General features: G+C 41.3%; 1 protein-coding gene across 17 annotated transcripts in view; it reads right to left on the reverse strand.

Annotated features, from left to right (window-relative positions):
- TNRC6B (trinucleotide repeat containing adaptor 6B) overlaps positions 1–17,524 on the reverse strand; it is a 146,226-nt gene that overhangs the window by 57,269 nt on the left and 71,433 nt on the right. For all 17 annotated transcript variants that reach the window (XM_077339411.1, XM_077339415.1, XM_077339410.1 and 14 more), the window contains 3 exons: positions 15,992–16,079; positions 9,824–9,845; positions 2,924–3,268 (listed from right to left, as the gene is read on the reverse strand). In XM_077339411.1, the coding sequence (XP_077195526.1) occupies positions 2,924–3,268; positions 9,824–9,845; positions 15,992–16,079 (455 nt within the window). The remainder of the gene's footprint in view (positions 1–2,923; positions 3,269–9,823; positions 9,846–15,991; positions 16,080–17,524) is intronic.

Consider the following 17,524-nt stretch of genomic DNA (forward strand, 5'->3'; position numbering starts at 1 on the left):
CTATGCCCCTTTTTCTTCCTGTCCTTGGGCCTTTGTCATTGGTTGTTGCAGCAGCACTACACTAGAGCACCAACTGTCATCACTGTGATTGCCATGACCACATGACTTGTACTGAAGCTTGGGTAACTTTTCATAGAATCACAGAGTTGGAAGGGAACTCATGGATCATCCCCCTGCACTATGCAGGACACTCACAACCCTATCATTCATCCACTGTAACCCATCACCTCCTTGAACCTTCACAGAATCAGCCTGTCAGATGGCTATTGAGCCTCTGTTTAAAAATCTCCAAAGATGGAGAACCCACCACCTCCCGAGGAAGCCTCTTCCACTGAGAAACAGTGTCAGGAACTTCTTCCTGTTTGCTCTTCTTTCCCTCATTCTCCCTTTGCTCCCTTGGGGCCCCAAGTCTCAGCTACCTTCCCTTGTGTAATGAGGGCCTCCTAGCAATCTTCACCTTTCACAGGCAGGGCACTTACCAGGCCAAGACTATCAAGACAGCAGTGAAGAAAACTTGATGCATGTGGCAACTTGTTATGATGGCTTGAGCCACAGCAACCTCTGGTGTGGGATGTTGTGATGTCCTAGTCTGCAGTGGCCAGCAAGGACTATCAATATAGCAGGGGGACTCCATGGCTTTCAGTCCATTTACTGGCAAGGTCATTACAGGACATGGCCAAACACTTCTGGGCTGTTTGGGAGGGGGGTAGGGTTGGGCTGCATTCCAGAACTATTCCTAGCTTTGTTTTGCTTAGTCAGTGTTGGGGCGCATCACTTGCCCAACTAAGGTCATCCTGTTGGCAAGAAGAAGAGTTGGTTCTTAGATGCTGTTTTTCTCTACCTGAAAGGGTCTCAAAACGGCTCCCCACAACAGACACCCTGTGAGATAGGTGAGGTTGAGAGAGCCCTGATATTACAATTGTGATGTATTTTCTGTAAGATGACCAGATGCAGCTGGGTGTAAAAAAAAAAAGAAAAAAAAGTTAGGATGTGCGAACTAAATGTCTGTGCAAGCCAGGAGGGCCCAGGGCAATGCAGCCACCCAAAACTGTGCAGGTAGCTCCCAAGCAGGGCTGGAGGGTTGGTCCTGCCTGGTAATAACATTGTCTATCCACAGAGGGTAGGTAGACCCAAGGAAGCAGCCATCCCCAAGTGTGTAGGTGGCTCCTGGCTAGAGGTGATTCTGCTTGCAGTCACCTTTACTGCAATTAAAGGGTGGGCACAAGGAGATGCATCCACCTGCAATAATACGGGTGCATCCCAGGCCCCAGTCAGGGCAAGAGGATTGGTCAAGTCCAGTAATTATCTTGACTGTGGTGGGAGGGTGGGCCATAGACATGCAGCCTGACACCTCCCCAACCTTTTTCCTAGGGGTAACTTGTTCGGGTGTCCATAATTCTGACCCCTATTATTATTATTATTATTATTATTATTATTATTATTATTATTATTATTATTATTATTATTATTACTACCATTATTATATCCCACCACTCCTGCGGAAGCTTGTAGCCGCTAATAATACGCATAAAACCCCAATAAAATCCCATTAAAAATTTAAAACAATCTAAACCCAGCCAATCAGCCATACAGTCGAAAATATAGACCATCCAGTGCTCTGCGGCGGAAAACAACCAAATCCTATCCACTAAAAGGCCCCGGGCTGGGCAGAGGGGCTGATCTGTATTCTTTAATCTACCAATAGTAGCCCAATCGGCTCAATGAAGAGGGGGGCAATCTTCTTGGTGGACAATTAGAGGAGAGTCAGCTGGAGATGCCCCGTGATTCTGGGGTTTCTAAGACATTGGGGGCTACCCCTCCCCCACATCTCATACGGGTTTGGCAGTGCAATAGGGTTTGGGACATTTTCCCAGTTTATGCACATCCCTAGTCAACTACAGATCATGCTACTTTAATCTGGATATACCAGTGTCTAAACTTACACAGTATAAAGTCCAACCAGTCTAAGAATTCTTATTGCTGTAGGCCATGTGGTATTGGGATTGGATTTCATAGTTAACTAGAAAGTAATAGTTAGCTAACAAGCTCAGTCACAATGCGTGGCTATCTGTGCATTCATGCAGCACTCAAAGCCATACTTAAGATTAACAGAGGTTAGTAAACCGATTTTGAACTATGGTTCTATTGAAAAACACTGAAAAGGCTTCAACTGACTTAGAAGACAAAAACCTGCACCGTACTTTATTCTGGAGTCATTAGTGTATGGAAGAGGGACAGGATTTGACTACTTACATTCTTATCCATTAAAACGGAAGGGGATGTATCCCCTACCGCAGAAACTAGAGTCAGCAGCTGTAGATGTGGACTTATCTTGATGGCATCCCTGAGTGTATCTTTTTATTTTGTCCCATAGAACTTGAAAGCTGCCACTGGCTCTATCAGAAAACTGTTTTTGACAAGACTCTTGCAGAAGGAAAGAAATGTATAGTCCCTTCATGTCCTTTCTCTGTTCCAACCAAAGTGATGGAATTTTCAATAATTTCACATAGCCAATACAGATTAATAGAAAAATAATTTAACTTATGAATTCTAATTTAGAACCTCAATCTAACAATCAAGTAACCCCATAAGCAAAACAGCAGGAGTGGCAATGGTAATTTAAGCTCCATTAGTATTTTGGAACTCCTTGATCTAGGTTCAATTCAATCAAACTGCATAGTGACACATGCTTACCATTCAGCTAGTACAACTTTTTAGATAAAGTATTTAATGGTTGTCCTACTCTACCACTCATCATCCAATATTCAGTTTGCAAGGCAAAGGAGTAATCAAAAGAATAGCCTATACACATTATTTTGCCAGCCATAATTAGAATACTGAAGCAAACTTTAAAAAAAAGAAATGATACTGATATTTTCTCATGTTTTGATTTGCTTGTTCTCTCCAATTAAAGCTTTCATACCGGTTGCAGTCCCACTGTCACACGGCAGCAGCACTCCCGTCACTGGTTGTGCGTTGTTTGGATTTGCTCCAGGTGCTGGAGAAGAAGGTGGCCCTACTCCACTCCCAAGGAGCATACAGGATGGCGGAGGGGGCTGCCCACGTTTCAGTAACACTTTGTGGTCCTGCTGGCAACGGAATCGCGGCGGCACCTCCCGAGGCATGTAGCGGGCGGCGCTTGGCGGTTGACCGTTCGGCACTGCCACCCTTTTGGCATTGTTGCCACCGTTGACTGGTGGCGATGGAGAACTGCCAATTGGGCTGGCAGTCAATGGTTGGCTTAAACTTGGTTTTGTCGCTTCGGGCACTAAAACGAAAAAGGAAAAGAGTTCTAAGTTGTTGAAACAATTATCTAAATTATAACTACAGACCAAATGATATGGATGATTTTTCTTTTAATGTATTGTCTTTCCAACATGATCTGTGATTTTCCCATTTTAATAATAAACCATTGTTTACCATTAAAGTACGTTAGAATTAAAAAGAAAAAGGCCACACACCCTATCAGGTGAGTTCAAAAAGGTGCAAAAAGTTTATCATAGGGCACTTTCCCATATTTTTGAAATCAACTGAATCAACAACATGTATCAGGCCCCCAGAACCCCTTCTCCCATACAGATATGCCCATTAAGCACATTAAAGGGCAATCCTGAGTTGACTAACCTATGGGGTTACAGTTATCATGTTAACATTCAAATTCTTAGTGATGTTATCATTATTACTGGATATTATTTTTATTACTATTATTGCTGTTGCTGTTATCTGATGCTATCACTGAACCATATTGTATCAGTCTTATGACTTCCATGTTCTCTGTAAACTGCCCTGAGATGCGAGGTAAGGGCAGTATATATAAATATAAGAAAGAAATATATCAAGAAAAACACTCAATTTTACACTAGTACCAATTAAAGATGGCTATTAGCACCATCCAGGTTCCAATGGTTATTTAATCCATGGAGTTCCTAGTTATCTTTCAGGAAAGATGTCTGGAAAAGAGAAGGCTGTGAATGTAGATAACCACCTTGGTGAACCCCCAACATCAATCCGTATAGGTAACAGAACTTCTGATAATCTTTGGCAGTTTTGTATAGTGGGAAGTAGGTTGGTATTCTATCACAATGCACAGTCAAGACAGAAATAAAAGGAAAGTGAATACAACCATGCCCGTAGGGTGTCATGGAGGAGCTCCTCCCTAGCTCCTACCATAAATATAATCAATGCAGAAGACAAAAAGAAAGGGAGAAATTAAAGTCTGATAAAAGAACAGCAAGAAAGAGAGTGATTAAAGTTAACTTGCTTTTGTAAACAGGTATTCATTTGCTTGCCTATGGTAAGCAAAATAGCATTCAGGCAGGGAGCTTCTGCAAAGTCTCGGTTTATGCTGAAATTTCTCTCATAGGTGTCAATGGATAGACCTTTTTACTTTTTTGTGGGTTATCTTGTTTAGAATGTATTGTCATGTCAGGTTATCACAGGCACTGAATTATCAAATCATAACGATCAAACTATTTCCTGTCCTTTATCACAAAGAGGTAGATATATTAGGTAAGGGGAACTTGAAACAAAGAACTGAATATCTGTATCACCTTCAAAGACATCTGTCTTAATATTCAAAGGAGATACTGGATGCCAATACAAAATACCCATAGATCTCACTTAATTCAGCCAGTAAAACAACCCAAGAAGAAATCTGGTGCACTAAAGATGTAAAACAGAACAGAAATTTCTTCAAATGCAAAAGAAGAAAATAAGGCAACCAGGTAAGTATTAGGATTGCTTGATAATAAGACTATTACAGGAGTTTAGAAAGATAGCCCAGAAAATTGTAGAAAAGTTATAGCAATTATTTGCATTAGTCTTCAACACAGAAGATGTGGGACAAATTCAAATATATGACCCAGTAATCTCCCACAGAGGCTTAAGACATCTTTGGGTGTTTTTCACCCCTCTCCACAGGGAGGCAGGTTTGCTTTTTCCCCTTCCTGATCCAGTAGAGGGCGTGACTTCTCGCCCCAGTTCTTTTCTGCCTCGCAAACAGGGAGGTTAGGCTTTTTGGAGCTCTAACAGCATTTACTACTTTTTACTCTTATTCTTATCTTTCCTATCTTCCTCCTCCTCAAGTAGCCTCACAGCCAAACACTGATGAGACCTCTCGGGAGACTACAGTAAAGCCAGATGGGCAATCCTCTGTTTCCTCTGATATTATTAATGCCATTAATGCTTCTATTGCTATTGCTAAGCATATGCAATCTATTTGACAAGCACTAGAAAGTAGGCACAGGGGCAGGAACAAGTTGGACTCTTCTCCCCCAACCCCCCTGTAGGCACGATACTGATACCGCGCACTCCAAACATTCCTGGCCCACCAAAGCTGCTAGGAAAAGAAGGTTCAGCCCTGTGGTGAGCATGACCATCCTTCAGCAGTGACACTAAGATAAGATCTGATATTGGATTCCTTACTGATGAGGAGCTGCTCAGGGAGGTCCCAAAGATGTCTTTCGCCTCTGGGGGAGAACAACCAGTAGCTTATCTTTGAGGGGTCCTTCTCCCCAGAGGTACAGGAAGACCATCCCTCCTAGAAGATTTTTACCATGATCTTCTCTTATGCTGTTTTAAGTTTTCTGTTATTGTATTCCAAGAGTTGTAATACAGTTATGACTAGTATCAAAGCCCATTTTAAAAATGGGTTTTGAAAGGGGCGGCAGGGCATGAGAGGGTGGCCCTGAAGCTCCCCCCCCTGTCCGGCTCCCAGGTGACTTCTGCGTTAGGGACCAGCAAAGGGACAGGCCTGCCGCGTCTGCGATGCGGCAGGGCTGTCCCTTTGCCGGCCCCAAAGCTCCCCCCCGCCCGGCTCCCGGGCGACTTCTGGCTTTGGGGCCGGCAAAGGGACAGCACCGCTGTGCCTGCGACAGGGCAAGGCTGTCCCTTTGCCGGCCCCGAAGCTCCCTCCACCGCCCGGCTCCTGGGCGACTTCTGGCTTCAGGGCCGGCGAAGGGACAGCCCCGCCGCATCTGCGACGTAGCTGTCTCTTTGCCGGCCCTGAAGCTCTCCCGTCCGGCTCCCGGGCAACTTCTGGCTTCGGGGCCAGCAAAGGGACAGGCCTGCCAGTTCCTTCACCGGCGCCGAAGTCCCCCCCCCCCCGCCTCCTGGCCGAGGCCCACAGGGCAGGCTGGGCCAGCTGGTAGCCTACCTGCCGTGTTGGCAGCCATGTGGTGGGCCCAGTCCGGGGCCAATCGGCAGCCACAATTGGGCCCTCCACTTTTCAGTCTGGGCCAAATTGGGCCCACCCCCCCTTACTGCTTTATTTATACCGCTCACACGGAGTGGTTAAAGATTATATCCCTCATGTTTCTAATACCTGTTATAGAGTTTGTATTTAGTTTTTGTGCAGAACTCAAGGATTCCACGGAAGTCTCGAACTGGGGCAAGAAGTCACACCCTCTACCAGAACAGGAAGGGTAAAAAGCAAACCTGCCATCCTGAAGAGAGGGGTGAAAAACATGAAAGATGTCATTCTTCACCACTGGGGAGAAGGACCTCTCACAGGTAAGCCACTGGTCATTTTATTTATTTATTGGATTTATAACCTGCTGCTCTCGAAAATTGACTTGCAGCGGGTAACATAAAAGAAAATCCATACAATTAAATTCAATAAACCCCCCATTAAAATCCAATCCCAATACACAAAATCTTAATTAATGGCAAAAATCCCATGGCCCTCGTTAAAACAGGAAGGCCTTCGTGAGGGTAGCATGGGGGAAGCATGATGTTCAATACCAGATATTTGTAAGAATACATCTGACAAATGATGTCAATTAGAGGTAATGAAAGATGAAGATGCAGATCTGATAAGTTAAACTTGTGGTCCAAACCTATGGCCATACTACGATACTGGAAAACATTAATGAAGTCTTGCCTTAATAAACTTTGGAGAAATTTAAATGGAAGTGACTTTCAAAACCCTTTTGAATATTAACTAGTTCACACATACATATTCTCACTTGTAATAATATCAAATGTTGATTCCTGTACGCCATCAATTAGTACTTTCATACCACTCAGACACAATACATTGTAATGAAGCCACTTTACTAGAGTGCAAGTCATCAAATGTAAGGTAATCAACAGAAATTTACATGGATGTGTGACCCAATCTTTAAAAAGCTAACAGGTAGAGCAGCTTTTACAAAGTAGTGTAGACAAACAGTATAATGCCTACTGTGAATCTCAACAGAAATCAGCAATATATACTCAATCATAAATAGTTTGGAGTAAGAGATGGTCATGTTTACAGAAGATGCAAAATTGCACAGGAACATACAATGCGGACACTCTAAATTAACAAAAGCTATTCTCAAACTGAGTAACAGGTAGCAAATATGGTTTAAAATATAAAGTGATGCACAACAGACAAGACATACCCTCCTTCAAAACCTCAATAATAGCCACATAAAGTGAATAGATTTAAACTACCTACATCTTAAGTCATAGTATAAGGTTCACTGCAAACATCAGTGGAATGAAATTAGGAAGTTATGCATCAAATTTATTAAGCAAGAGGAAAAAACAAACAGGAATGGTTATAATATCAAGAATTTATTACATAATAATGACACTAGCCAATAGGCTTGTACGATTCGGCTGCCCCCTCCGGGCATAGCCAGCGCCGCGCCGCGGGCGGAACCACGCAGCCCCCCCCCCACAGTGCAGTGCTGGCTGCGCCTGGAGGGAACGGCTGCCGAAGCGCCCGAATCACACAAGCCTACTAGCCAAAGTTTACAATAAAGTAAGTGATACCCATCTTCCTATTTACAGTATTTGCTGGCGTATAAGACTACTTTCCCCCCTGAAAAACACGCCTCCAAGTGGGGGGGTCGTCTTATACGCCGGGTGCACTTCAGTTGGGATAGGCCCATAGTGGCCTATAGTACTGTATTTTGAGTGGAAATGTTGGGGGGTCATCTTATACGCCGGCAAACACGGTAATTATCTCCATGAGCCAGAGTTCTCCAGGATAGGTTTCATCAAAAAATGAAATAACAGCTGAAAACTATGCTAAGCCAAAATTTATGAAACCTTGTATATGTGAATTATACAAGGAGCTAACACACGGTTCATCTTTTATTCTAGAACCACAATAGAAGGCCACAGGGTTGCAGAACAAGTTTAAAAGGGAGCTAAGTAAATCAACATATATCAATATATAATATAAACAAGTGTTTAAGTTATGGTTCCTCTATCGTAGCGGTCCCCAACCTTTTTATGGTTGAGGACCGGCTCCGGGGGTGGGGAAGAGCCAGTGGCCTGGGCGCCACGCATATGCATTTGTGTCTGCCGGCATGCCGGAGGCCGTGCCTGCCTCTCCCCCCCCCCCTCTTGCAGCAAGAAGCTAGCTGGGCCGCGAGCGAAGCAGCCGCTTCTCTCACAGCCTGGTGAGCTTCTCGCTGCAGGGGGGGAGGCAGGTGTGGCCACCAGCAGCCCGTTAACAAGGCCTCCACGGCCCGGTACCAGGCCGCAGACCAGGGGTTGATGACCCCCGCTCTATAACAGCCTTTTTCAAACTTTTGACTGAAGGAACTCCTGAAATATTTTTCAGGCTTTGAGGAACCCTGGAAATGGTCACATGCCCCTTCAGAGAAGTGGGCATGGAAATAAGATGCAGGAGTCAGCCATTTACTGCTTCGATGGTGGAAAAAGAGACCAGGCCTAGAGAGCAACAGGGAAAGTTGGCTCCAGTGGCATCTAGTGATGTCAGTAACTACCTGAACTTCTGGGAAAAGCCATATAACATCTGGGGAACTCTTGCACAACCTTCAGGTTCCCTGGAACCCTGGCTGGAAATTCCTGCTCTACAGTATTGGAGGGCCTGTGTCTAAATAAAAATGTTTCAGTGTGGATTATGATTCCTGCAAAGCAGGCCTAAATGTATAGATCAGTAGGAACACTAAACATATTCATTTTCCATTATAATATAATTTTTATTAACCAATTAAGAGTTACCACTAATTCCCCAAAGTAGAGCCAGGATTGCCCCCCCCCCCCCCACAATTCCGGTACTCATATAAATCAAATAAAAATGTAGGTGCCTAACCAGCACTAAGTATATTTTGAGACTGGTAAAGTGAAATTGCACCATTACATTCTATATATCAGGAATATGATGTTTATCTGTCAAGATTCTCTCCAGACACCATTAAACAAGGGACTTGCTTCTTTGGATCTTGTTTTCAAGTGTGCTCTACATAATAATGGCAACACCTATCTATTGGGTTGCTAATCCTCCTTGTTGTATTTAACAGCCCCCTTTTGTATGTGTAGCCATATACGCACATGTGAATACATACGTAGGCACACAGTTTTACAATCTGAGAGTAACACCTTATGGCTTGAATCCTATGAATAATTTCCAGGTACATAACATAGCCTCTGCTGAGGAGTGTGCTTCTAGTAGCACTTCCATTGATACAAGTGCTGACTGCAAACCACCGTTGCTAATGCTCTAATGCTCTCACAAAAGCTAACAGGAGAGGAGGTACAATGCACAGTAGAGGGTTATCTAGCATGCATGAAATTTGTTCATAGGACCCAGGTCAGTGCATTTGATGAACTGTGCTCTGATCATGAATGCTTATGTTACAGTAAGTTTGGTGAGTTGTGGTTTCTGCTTTGTAACAGACTAACCTATATTTGTGCATGGCTTCTGATTAGCTATTTTGTCCAATGCTCTGCTCATGCAATGTTACTTCATATTAGTAGAATAGAATAATATTTTCCCCAATAAGGGTACATAAATTTTGATAAGGCCTATTCAAGGGCCAAGATAAGTTCTTATAATTGTAGAAAAATAAAGGTCTCTTACCTTTGGTTTTTTGATCTGTGACCTGTAAGTTAAATAATAAAAAAATAAAAGAGATTTCTTATGGTTAAGTTCAGCCTGTTTTCAAGGTGAAACTATTCATATATGAAAAGGTAACTTGTTTAGGCATATGCAAATTTTAACAAACAGCCCCAAAACAAGAATGTCTAAGACACAGTTTGAAATAGGTTTGGAAATCATGGTTTGGCTAGCACTAATGATAATTTGCCTAGTCTGATCAAAGGGAACTGGGAGATGGAGGAAGGAATTACATTATGAGGAAAGGAGACTCATGCAAGGTTGTTCCTGGTCATTCAAGCCATGGTTTATATTTCCATTGTCTCAAGCAGGCCAGAACTATGCATTCCATAATACTTTCCACATGCTGCTAACACTCAGCTACTCCCTGTGATGTATAAACTGATACCTTAAGGTATTCTAAACTTTGATCTAAAGTTCAGCAAATGCATAATCATTTAAATAAGCCTTTGAAGGAAGACTGCATCTATTAGGGTCGTTCGTTCGTTCATTCATTCATAACTTTTTATACCACCCCTCTCAGAAAGACCATCTTGGGGTGGCGTACAACAGTTCTAAAACTGTTAAACTGTCCAATCTAGCCCCAATAAGGTTCCAATTTGGTCAGTTGTTAATTATTCAGGGAAGGTACCAAGCACCATAAAATACAGTATCTTCCCATTGTTCACACCCTCAGGAAAGGGAATCATACAAATACAGCTTCTAAGTATAGATAGTATAGAAGAAAATAATTACTTTTTTTTAAAGCCCTACAAATCAGAACTTTACTGTTAATCTATATGATCTGAAATAAAAGTTGGTCTCAGTATGAATAACTATTGTTCAAAATTTACAGACAATTTCAGATACAGATGAACTGGAATTGAACTAAAGATGAAATGGCTTCAGTTTGTGCTATTATTATGTAAGTTTTACAGTTACTATATAATAATGTCAAATATGCCTCTAGGAGATCCCCTGACATTCTATGTTTAGGAACATGAAGCTATATAATTCTGAACCTGCCAGTCACAAGTACTTCACATAATAAAGTGAAATCCCTCAGATCATCATGTGTCATGCTTCCGGATAACTCCCAAAAGAATTTGCTGAGCCAGTCCCTAATTCTGGTTGGTGCAGAGTTGCAGTCTATAATAATGAAAGTACAATGTTGTTTGAAGCAACCTAATCAAATCTCTCATTTACAATAACACACACAGAAACAACCCTCTCTTCTTCCAACTGTGCAAAACAAAGTAGAACATACCCTTGTATCTGAAACAGAGCTGCCCAATAACATCTATACTGAGTGCATTTTAGTCACAGAGCCCTAGTTAGCAAAAGCTCACCGGTTTTGCTAGTTACCATCTGAAATAGGTTATAAGCAGATTCCAAATAGCTTAAAAGCAGACTCCAATCCAAAGCAGCAAGCAAGCAGCACTCAAAATACTACAAGGGAACTAGTAATTCAAATAGAAATGTAACAATTTTAAAGGACACACCAAACATAAGCAATAATATGTTCAAGTGAAGTTCCTCCTCCTCAAATGCCTCAACTAAAAGGTTCATCTGGCTCCTGCTTAGTTCATTCCAGGGAGGAAAACAATAGATCTGGACATAATAGCTGGGCCAGTTGTTCTCTAACTGTGAATCTTAATTCAAAAGTGGGTCACAACTTTTTTGCATGCAGACTGTGATGCCAAGAAGGAGGAGAGAGAACAGAATGAGCTGCAAGAAGACTTTGGAAAGTTCAATGACAAATTTGAGTTTGCTACTCCATAATGTGAAAAAACTCCATGAACTAAGTAGTCTATGTCTTTAGAAGTACTAAACATGAGAAGTACAACAAACTGGCAGTCAATGATTTCAACCCGCACCGGATGGGAAAAGGGATTATACTGCAAGAGGTTTTATCACTGTATTTTATCGTACTTTATAGAGGTTTATTATTGTAAACCGCTATGAGTTGGCTTGATCTGGGAGTGGCAGTCAATAAATTCAATACATATAAATATAATAAATAAACTTTCCCTATATTAACTAAAAAGATTCCTTTGTTCTAATTTGAAAAAAGGAGAAACTACTTTACTAGTAGATATGAGAAATACAGAAAGTTCAGAAGTGGGTTCATTTCAAAAAGTTTGGAAACCAATGAGTTCTGCATTTAGGGAGGAAAAAGCAAATGCATCATTATACTGTCTTGGCAGTAGTATGTGCAAAAAGGATCTAGAAGTCTTAGACTGAACATGAGTCATTAATGTGACTCGGTGGCTAAAAAGGCAAATGGAATTTGGGGCTGTATCAAAACTATAGTGTTGAGATTGTGTGAAGTGATGGTACCGCTTTATTCTGTTCTGGTTAGACCTCCCTTAGTGTACTGTGTTTTGTTTTAGAAAAGACAAACTGGAGTGAATCCAGAAGAGGACAACGAAAATGGTGAAGGGTTTGGACACCAAGATGTATGAGGAAAGGTTGAGGAAGTTTGGTCTGTTTAGCCTGAAGAGAAAATGACCAAGAGGTGATAGGGTAGCCATCTTCAAGTACTTGAAGGGCTTTCACATACAGGATGGAGCAAAGTTGTTTTCTTTTGCCCCAGAGGGTTGGATCAGAACCAATGGCAATACATTGATTCAAAAGAATTTTCAGATAAACAGCCAAAAGAAGTTCCTGACAGAGTGGTTCTCAGTAGGACAGGCTTCCTTGGGAGGTGGTGGGTTCTCCTTCTTTGGAAGTTTTTAACCAGAGGCTAGATCGCCGTCTGGCAGAAATGCTGATTCTGTGAACTTAGGCAGATTGTAAATGGGTAGACAGAAGGGATTCTGTCGGTGCCCAGCTCGTGTGACCCTGGTTCTTGTCTCCCTTTCTTGCATGCCCATGGAAATGCCAACTGCCACTTTGGGGTAGGGAAGCAAAGTTATTTCAGGCCAGACTGGACATGGATTCTGGTTTTCTTTGGGGGGGACATTATCTGGGCATGGAATTGGGGTCACTGTGGGTGGACAGGTAGTTGTGAATTTCCTGCAGGCCCCGTTCCAAGATTCTACCAAGGAACTACAAAGTAATCTTACAACTGTTCCAGTGATTATACTTGCGGGGAACACTTCTGACAATTATCTTGGCTTGGTTGATCCTGGGTGACAGGAAGGACAAAGCTGTAGGGGCTCCTTAGCGTCAAAGCTCTCTTTCACACAGAGAGATGGTTATCTGAGGCAAAAAGGGCTGAGATGGATCAGAAGCATCTATTCCAGGCAGATTCCCACCCCACCCCTGCGGCCAGCAGCACCCTTCTTAAAGCCACTAGAACATAGCAGAAGACAAATTCCTAGAGGGCCAGATTCAAGAAGGGAGCTAGAAAGGGGAAAATAAAGGGCAAGAATAATCATCAATGGGATAAAACATTTTTGCAATGAAAAAGGCTAAAGGGTTTGAAATTAGGTAGTTTAGAACCTTATTATGGGGGACACAGAGATTGAAGAATTATGAATTATTATGAAATTTATTTTCTGGGCAAAGCACAGAAGAGAGCTGTTTAGAATTCAAAGGCCATCCAATTAAACTGATGGTCAGAGTCAGGTGAGACAAAGAAAGAACTTCACACAGTGCATGATGAACACAGATTTCAATAGCACCTAGCAGTTGCTACTGGTTTAGAAGATTTAAAAACGGGATTAGAAAAATTCATGGAAGCCAGTTCTTAGAAGTATTTGCCATAATAGTTAAGTGTCACCTGTGTATTCAAGGACACTGTATGTCTCTGAATACCAGATGCTTGGGACAAACAACAGGGAGGGATTATTCCTGTCATTCATGTTTAAGTGGTTCTTGGAGATACCTGGTTTGTTATCCTCAGGAAAAAAAAACATGGTGCATTATAGAGAACGCTGATCTAATTCAGCAGGACCATTATGCTCTCATTAAAAGAGTAATACGATATCTTCACCGGTTCACAACAAAAGTTGTACCTGTACACTTTTAGAATACTTTGTAACAGTAGTCAAGACAATGATCAGCAGAAAGCAAATGTTACATTTGCTCTCAAATTTTATAAAAAGTAGGCAAAAGTAAGTCTTTTGTGGCGCAGAGTGGTAAGGCAGCAGATATGCTGTCTGAAAGCTCTGCCCATGAGGCTGGGAGTTCAGTCCCAGCAGCCGGCTCAAGGTTGACTCAGCCTTCCATCCTTCAGAGGTTGGTAAAATGAGTACCCAGTTTGCTGGGGGGTAAACGGTAATGACTGGGGAAAGCACTGGCAAACCACCCTGTATTGAGTCTGCCATGAAAACGAGAGGGCGTCAGTGCTTGCACAGGGGATACCTTTACCTTTACTTTTATTATAAAAGGTAGCTTTGGTACATGCCCTAACGGCAGCTAAATATTTGGTCTCTGTCATCAGTGAGAACAGAGAATGCTAAACATAAAGAACTATGAGATATGGTGTGTATGTGTGTGTGTGTGAGTGAGTGTGAAACCTGTACAACTGGTGTTCAACACTGTGGTTGTGATATTATCTATGGACCAATATTATGAGTTGCATAGTGCAAATTGTGCCAAATGTTTCACAAATTTGATTAAGAAATTTGATAGGCAGAGATGACCTTCTGCCTTGCCTGTTTTTCCTCATCAGCTCCACTGCATCTAACAGGCTGCTGTATATGCATTTCTTATTATAAAGGTTGAGAATCTATTATGAACTATTCTTCAATAGTTTTAATTCTGGAGGGCAAAAAGTTATTCCTCTTTGATCAATCTGTAAAAATTTGGCCCTTCCTCTTGGCTCAAATAGACTGTTTATGCACTGGAGGTTTCATGCCAGGCTGCAGGCTGGAGTTTTAGTTGTGGGTGCACCTCTTCTTGCACCCACACGGTGGAGCATTTGGTGCGCCTCATCCACCCACGATTTGTGCTCCTGCATGGGAGCTGGGGCAGTGAAGTTTCCAGTGCGTAAACGGTCATGAAGATGCTTTCTGGAAAAAAGCCTTAACCCTAGTAAAGAATAGTAATTTCTATTAATAAGTGCCCTATATTTTTATCCATCTCCTTTTTGTCTGATCACTTTTCCCAATGGACTTCACCAAATTTATGAATTAAATCTCCCCCAGAGGTTCTTCATACATGAGCATAATAGTAAAAACGTTCTAATATAACATTAATGTACATCATAAAAAATAAAATTGCAAGAACAATGCTTCAGACATCAGCCTGCCAATCTATAGAATTTACTTTTATAATGTTCATGTACAATGCCCTCAGAAAGCATTTATAGAAATGCTTAATCTGCTAAGACTTGCTCTGGTCAATTTCTCCCACACTTGGCTACTTTTAAATATCACTGCAATAATATGCCTTTGTTAAGCAATAACCTGTGCCCCCCCATAAAATTCTCAAATGTTACTTAGTTGCTGAATCCTTCTGAAGAAGTGTTTGAAACAGTAATTTTCTGTTATGATGGGCAACAGAGTTATATTTCAGTGACAGCAATAAAATGATTTTGTAACCAACCTGAAACTAGTAGGCAACTGTGACGCACATATTTCACCACATTTTCTATAGCTCTTGTAACCATATGTCAATAAACAGTTCAAAGCTACTTAGTAATAAACTGAAAATTATTAATATTCTTATATGTACATGTAATCCTTGAACAAATAATCTCTTTCTCTCCCTTTTTACTGGTTTGTGTTCAATGTATCAGATTAAACAAGCTACAGTTAGCGTTTTTGAATTTAATAATAATAACCCTCCTAGATCTAAATATTTATAGTTCTTAAAACTGCTAAGCACTGTAATTCCATTTAGGCTATTATACCCTAAGAATTGGATTGCAAAGCATTCCAGAATAATTTTTATGACCAGAATGAACCATTTCCAAGTGCAGTGGGATCCTGCACTGACTCAGGTTTAAGATGGCTGATGTGACTGCATGTACAATTCAGTATATTTCTTCCTATTTATCATCCAAAAGCTAGTAGATCTTTTTGACTAGCAGAGAAGGAAGCTGATGTATAAACACAGCATCATGAAGGAGGTAGAGGAACAGGCACTAGCATGATAACAGAAGTATTAAGTAGAGTACCTCTTGAAGTAAGGGCTGGTGTTTGTACTAGTCAACATAAAAAATAAATTATCTTAAATTTGGCAGTCAAAAACTTGGGGTACCTTCTGAGTAGATTCTTTCTTCTTCTTATCCTCTTTCTTTCTTTTCTTGTCTTCCATTAACTGTTCTTCCTTTTCTTGCTCCTTCTCTCTATTAAAAGTTTAGAACACAACATTATTTGTATTTTAAAATGTATTAAAATTTAAAATACAAACATACAAAATCCCATTTTAGCCCACCTATAACATACATAATTCCCTCCATGACTCAGTAAGACACTAAACAACATTTTAATTAAGTACAGCCACTGTGATTTGAAATGTATTATTTATTATTTTTTTTATACCGCTGCTCTCAGACCTGCGGACTCGTGGCTGTTTACAATAAGCACAGCAATCCAACCACGAGCCTACTTTTGAATGTATCTAAACAGTGGCTCTGAACTAAACATAATAGAAACATAGATCCAAAGAAACCACCAGTACACAGGACTGAGCTCATGCAGCTGGAGGGTTGATTTTACTCTGATATCTCACCAGTTCTATTAGGTGAAAATGTAAAACAATTTTCCTCCTTTCAGGATACTCTTCTTCCTTTCAGGTATTTTTTTTCTGTACCATGACTAAAATTTGGAAGAACCACACAATACTTCATAATATTCCTCAGCGGAACAGGCTTCCTTGAAAGGTGGTAGTTTCTCCTTCCTTGGAAGTTTTTAAGCGGAGGCCAGACAGCCACCTCACAGAAATGCTGATTTTGTGAATTTAGGCAGATTGTAAACAGCTGGGCAGAAGGGACTGTGTCCATGCTTGGCTCTTGTGGCCCTTTTTTGCATGTCCAGGGAAATACCAATCACCGCTTAGGGGTTGGGAGATGAATTTCCTCTAGGCCAGACTGGTCAGGGATTCTGCATTTTTTGGGGGGATGTAAATCATCTGGCCATGGAATTGGGGGCACTGTGGGTGGGCAGGTAGTTCTGAATTTCCTGCATTCTGCAGGGAGTTGGACTAGATGACCTTGGAGGTCCCTTCCAATTCTATGATTCTAAATCAAGTGTCAGTTGGGGTGGGGAGCTTATCCATGCCAGCCTCTGAAATCACAGATAATTCCAGAGATGACTTATTCATTATGGCTTGAAATTGGTTTAATGTGTCTGTTGCAAGCTATGTCCTAATTTTTTTAAAGCTTGCTGTATTCCAGTTTTAATGCACATTATTATTGGTTTTAATGTTTATTTTTGTATACTAGCAATGCTAGGTGTTTTTGTTGCCTAAAATACAAGATAAAATTCTCAATTACAAATAAAAAAGCAGTATTTGTGCTACAACTGTAAAAAGTTATAATCCACTATTTCCCAAAATTCCTTATATCTTGTGATTTGTAAGTGTAGACAGCAAGGTGTTAAGACTCTGAAGGAAAGATACTACAGATTAAAAAAAGGAAAATAAAACACCTGATCATTTTATGAAATGGTCATCTAATCTGTTACGATAAAGAGGGCAGAGGGAAAGTTTTAAGGAGGTTAGCCAGTAAAATCCAGGACAGTGTACAAAAGCTCTGCATATATCTCCTTATAAGACTGGAGACTGAACCAC

Source organism: Paroedura picta, chromosome 5, assembly GCF_049243985.1.
Source record: "Paroedura picta isolate Pp20150507F chromosome 5, Ppicta_v3.0, whole genome shotgun sequence".
In the NCBI taxonomy this organism is placed as follows: domain Eukaryota; kingdom Metazoa; phylum Chordata; class Lepidosauria; order Squamata; family Gekkonidae; genus Paroedura; species Paroedura picta.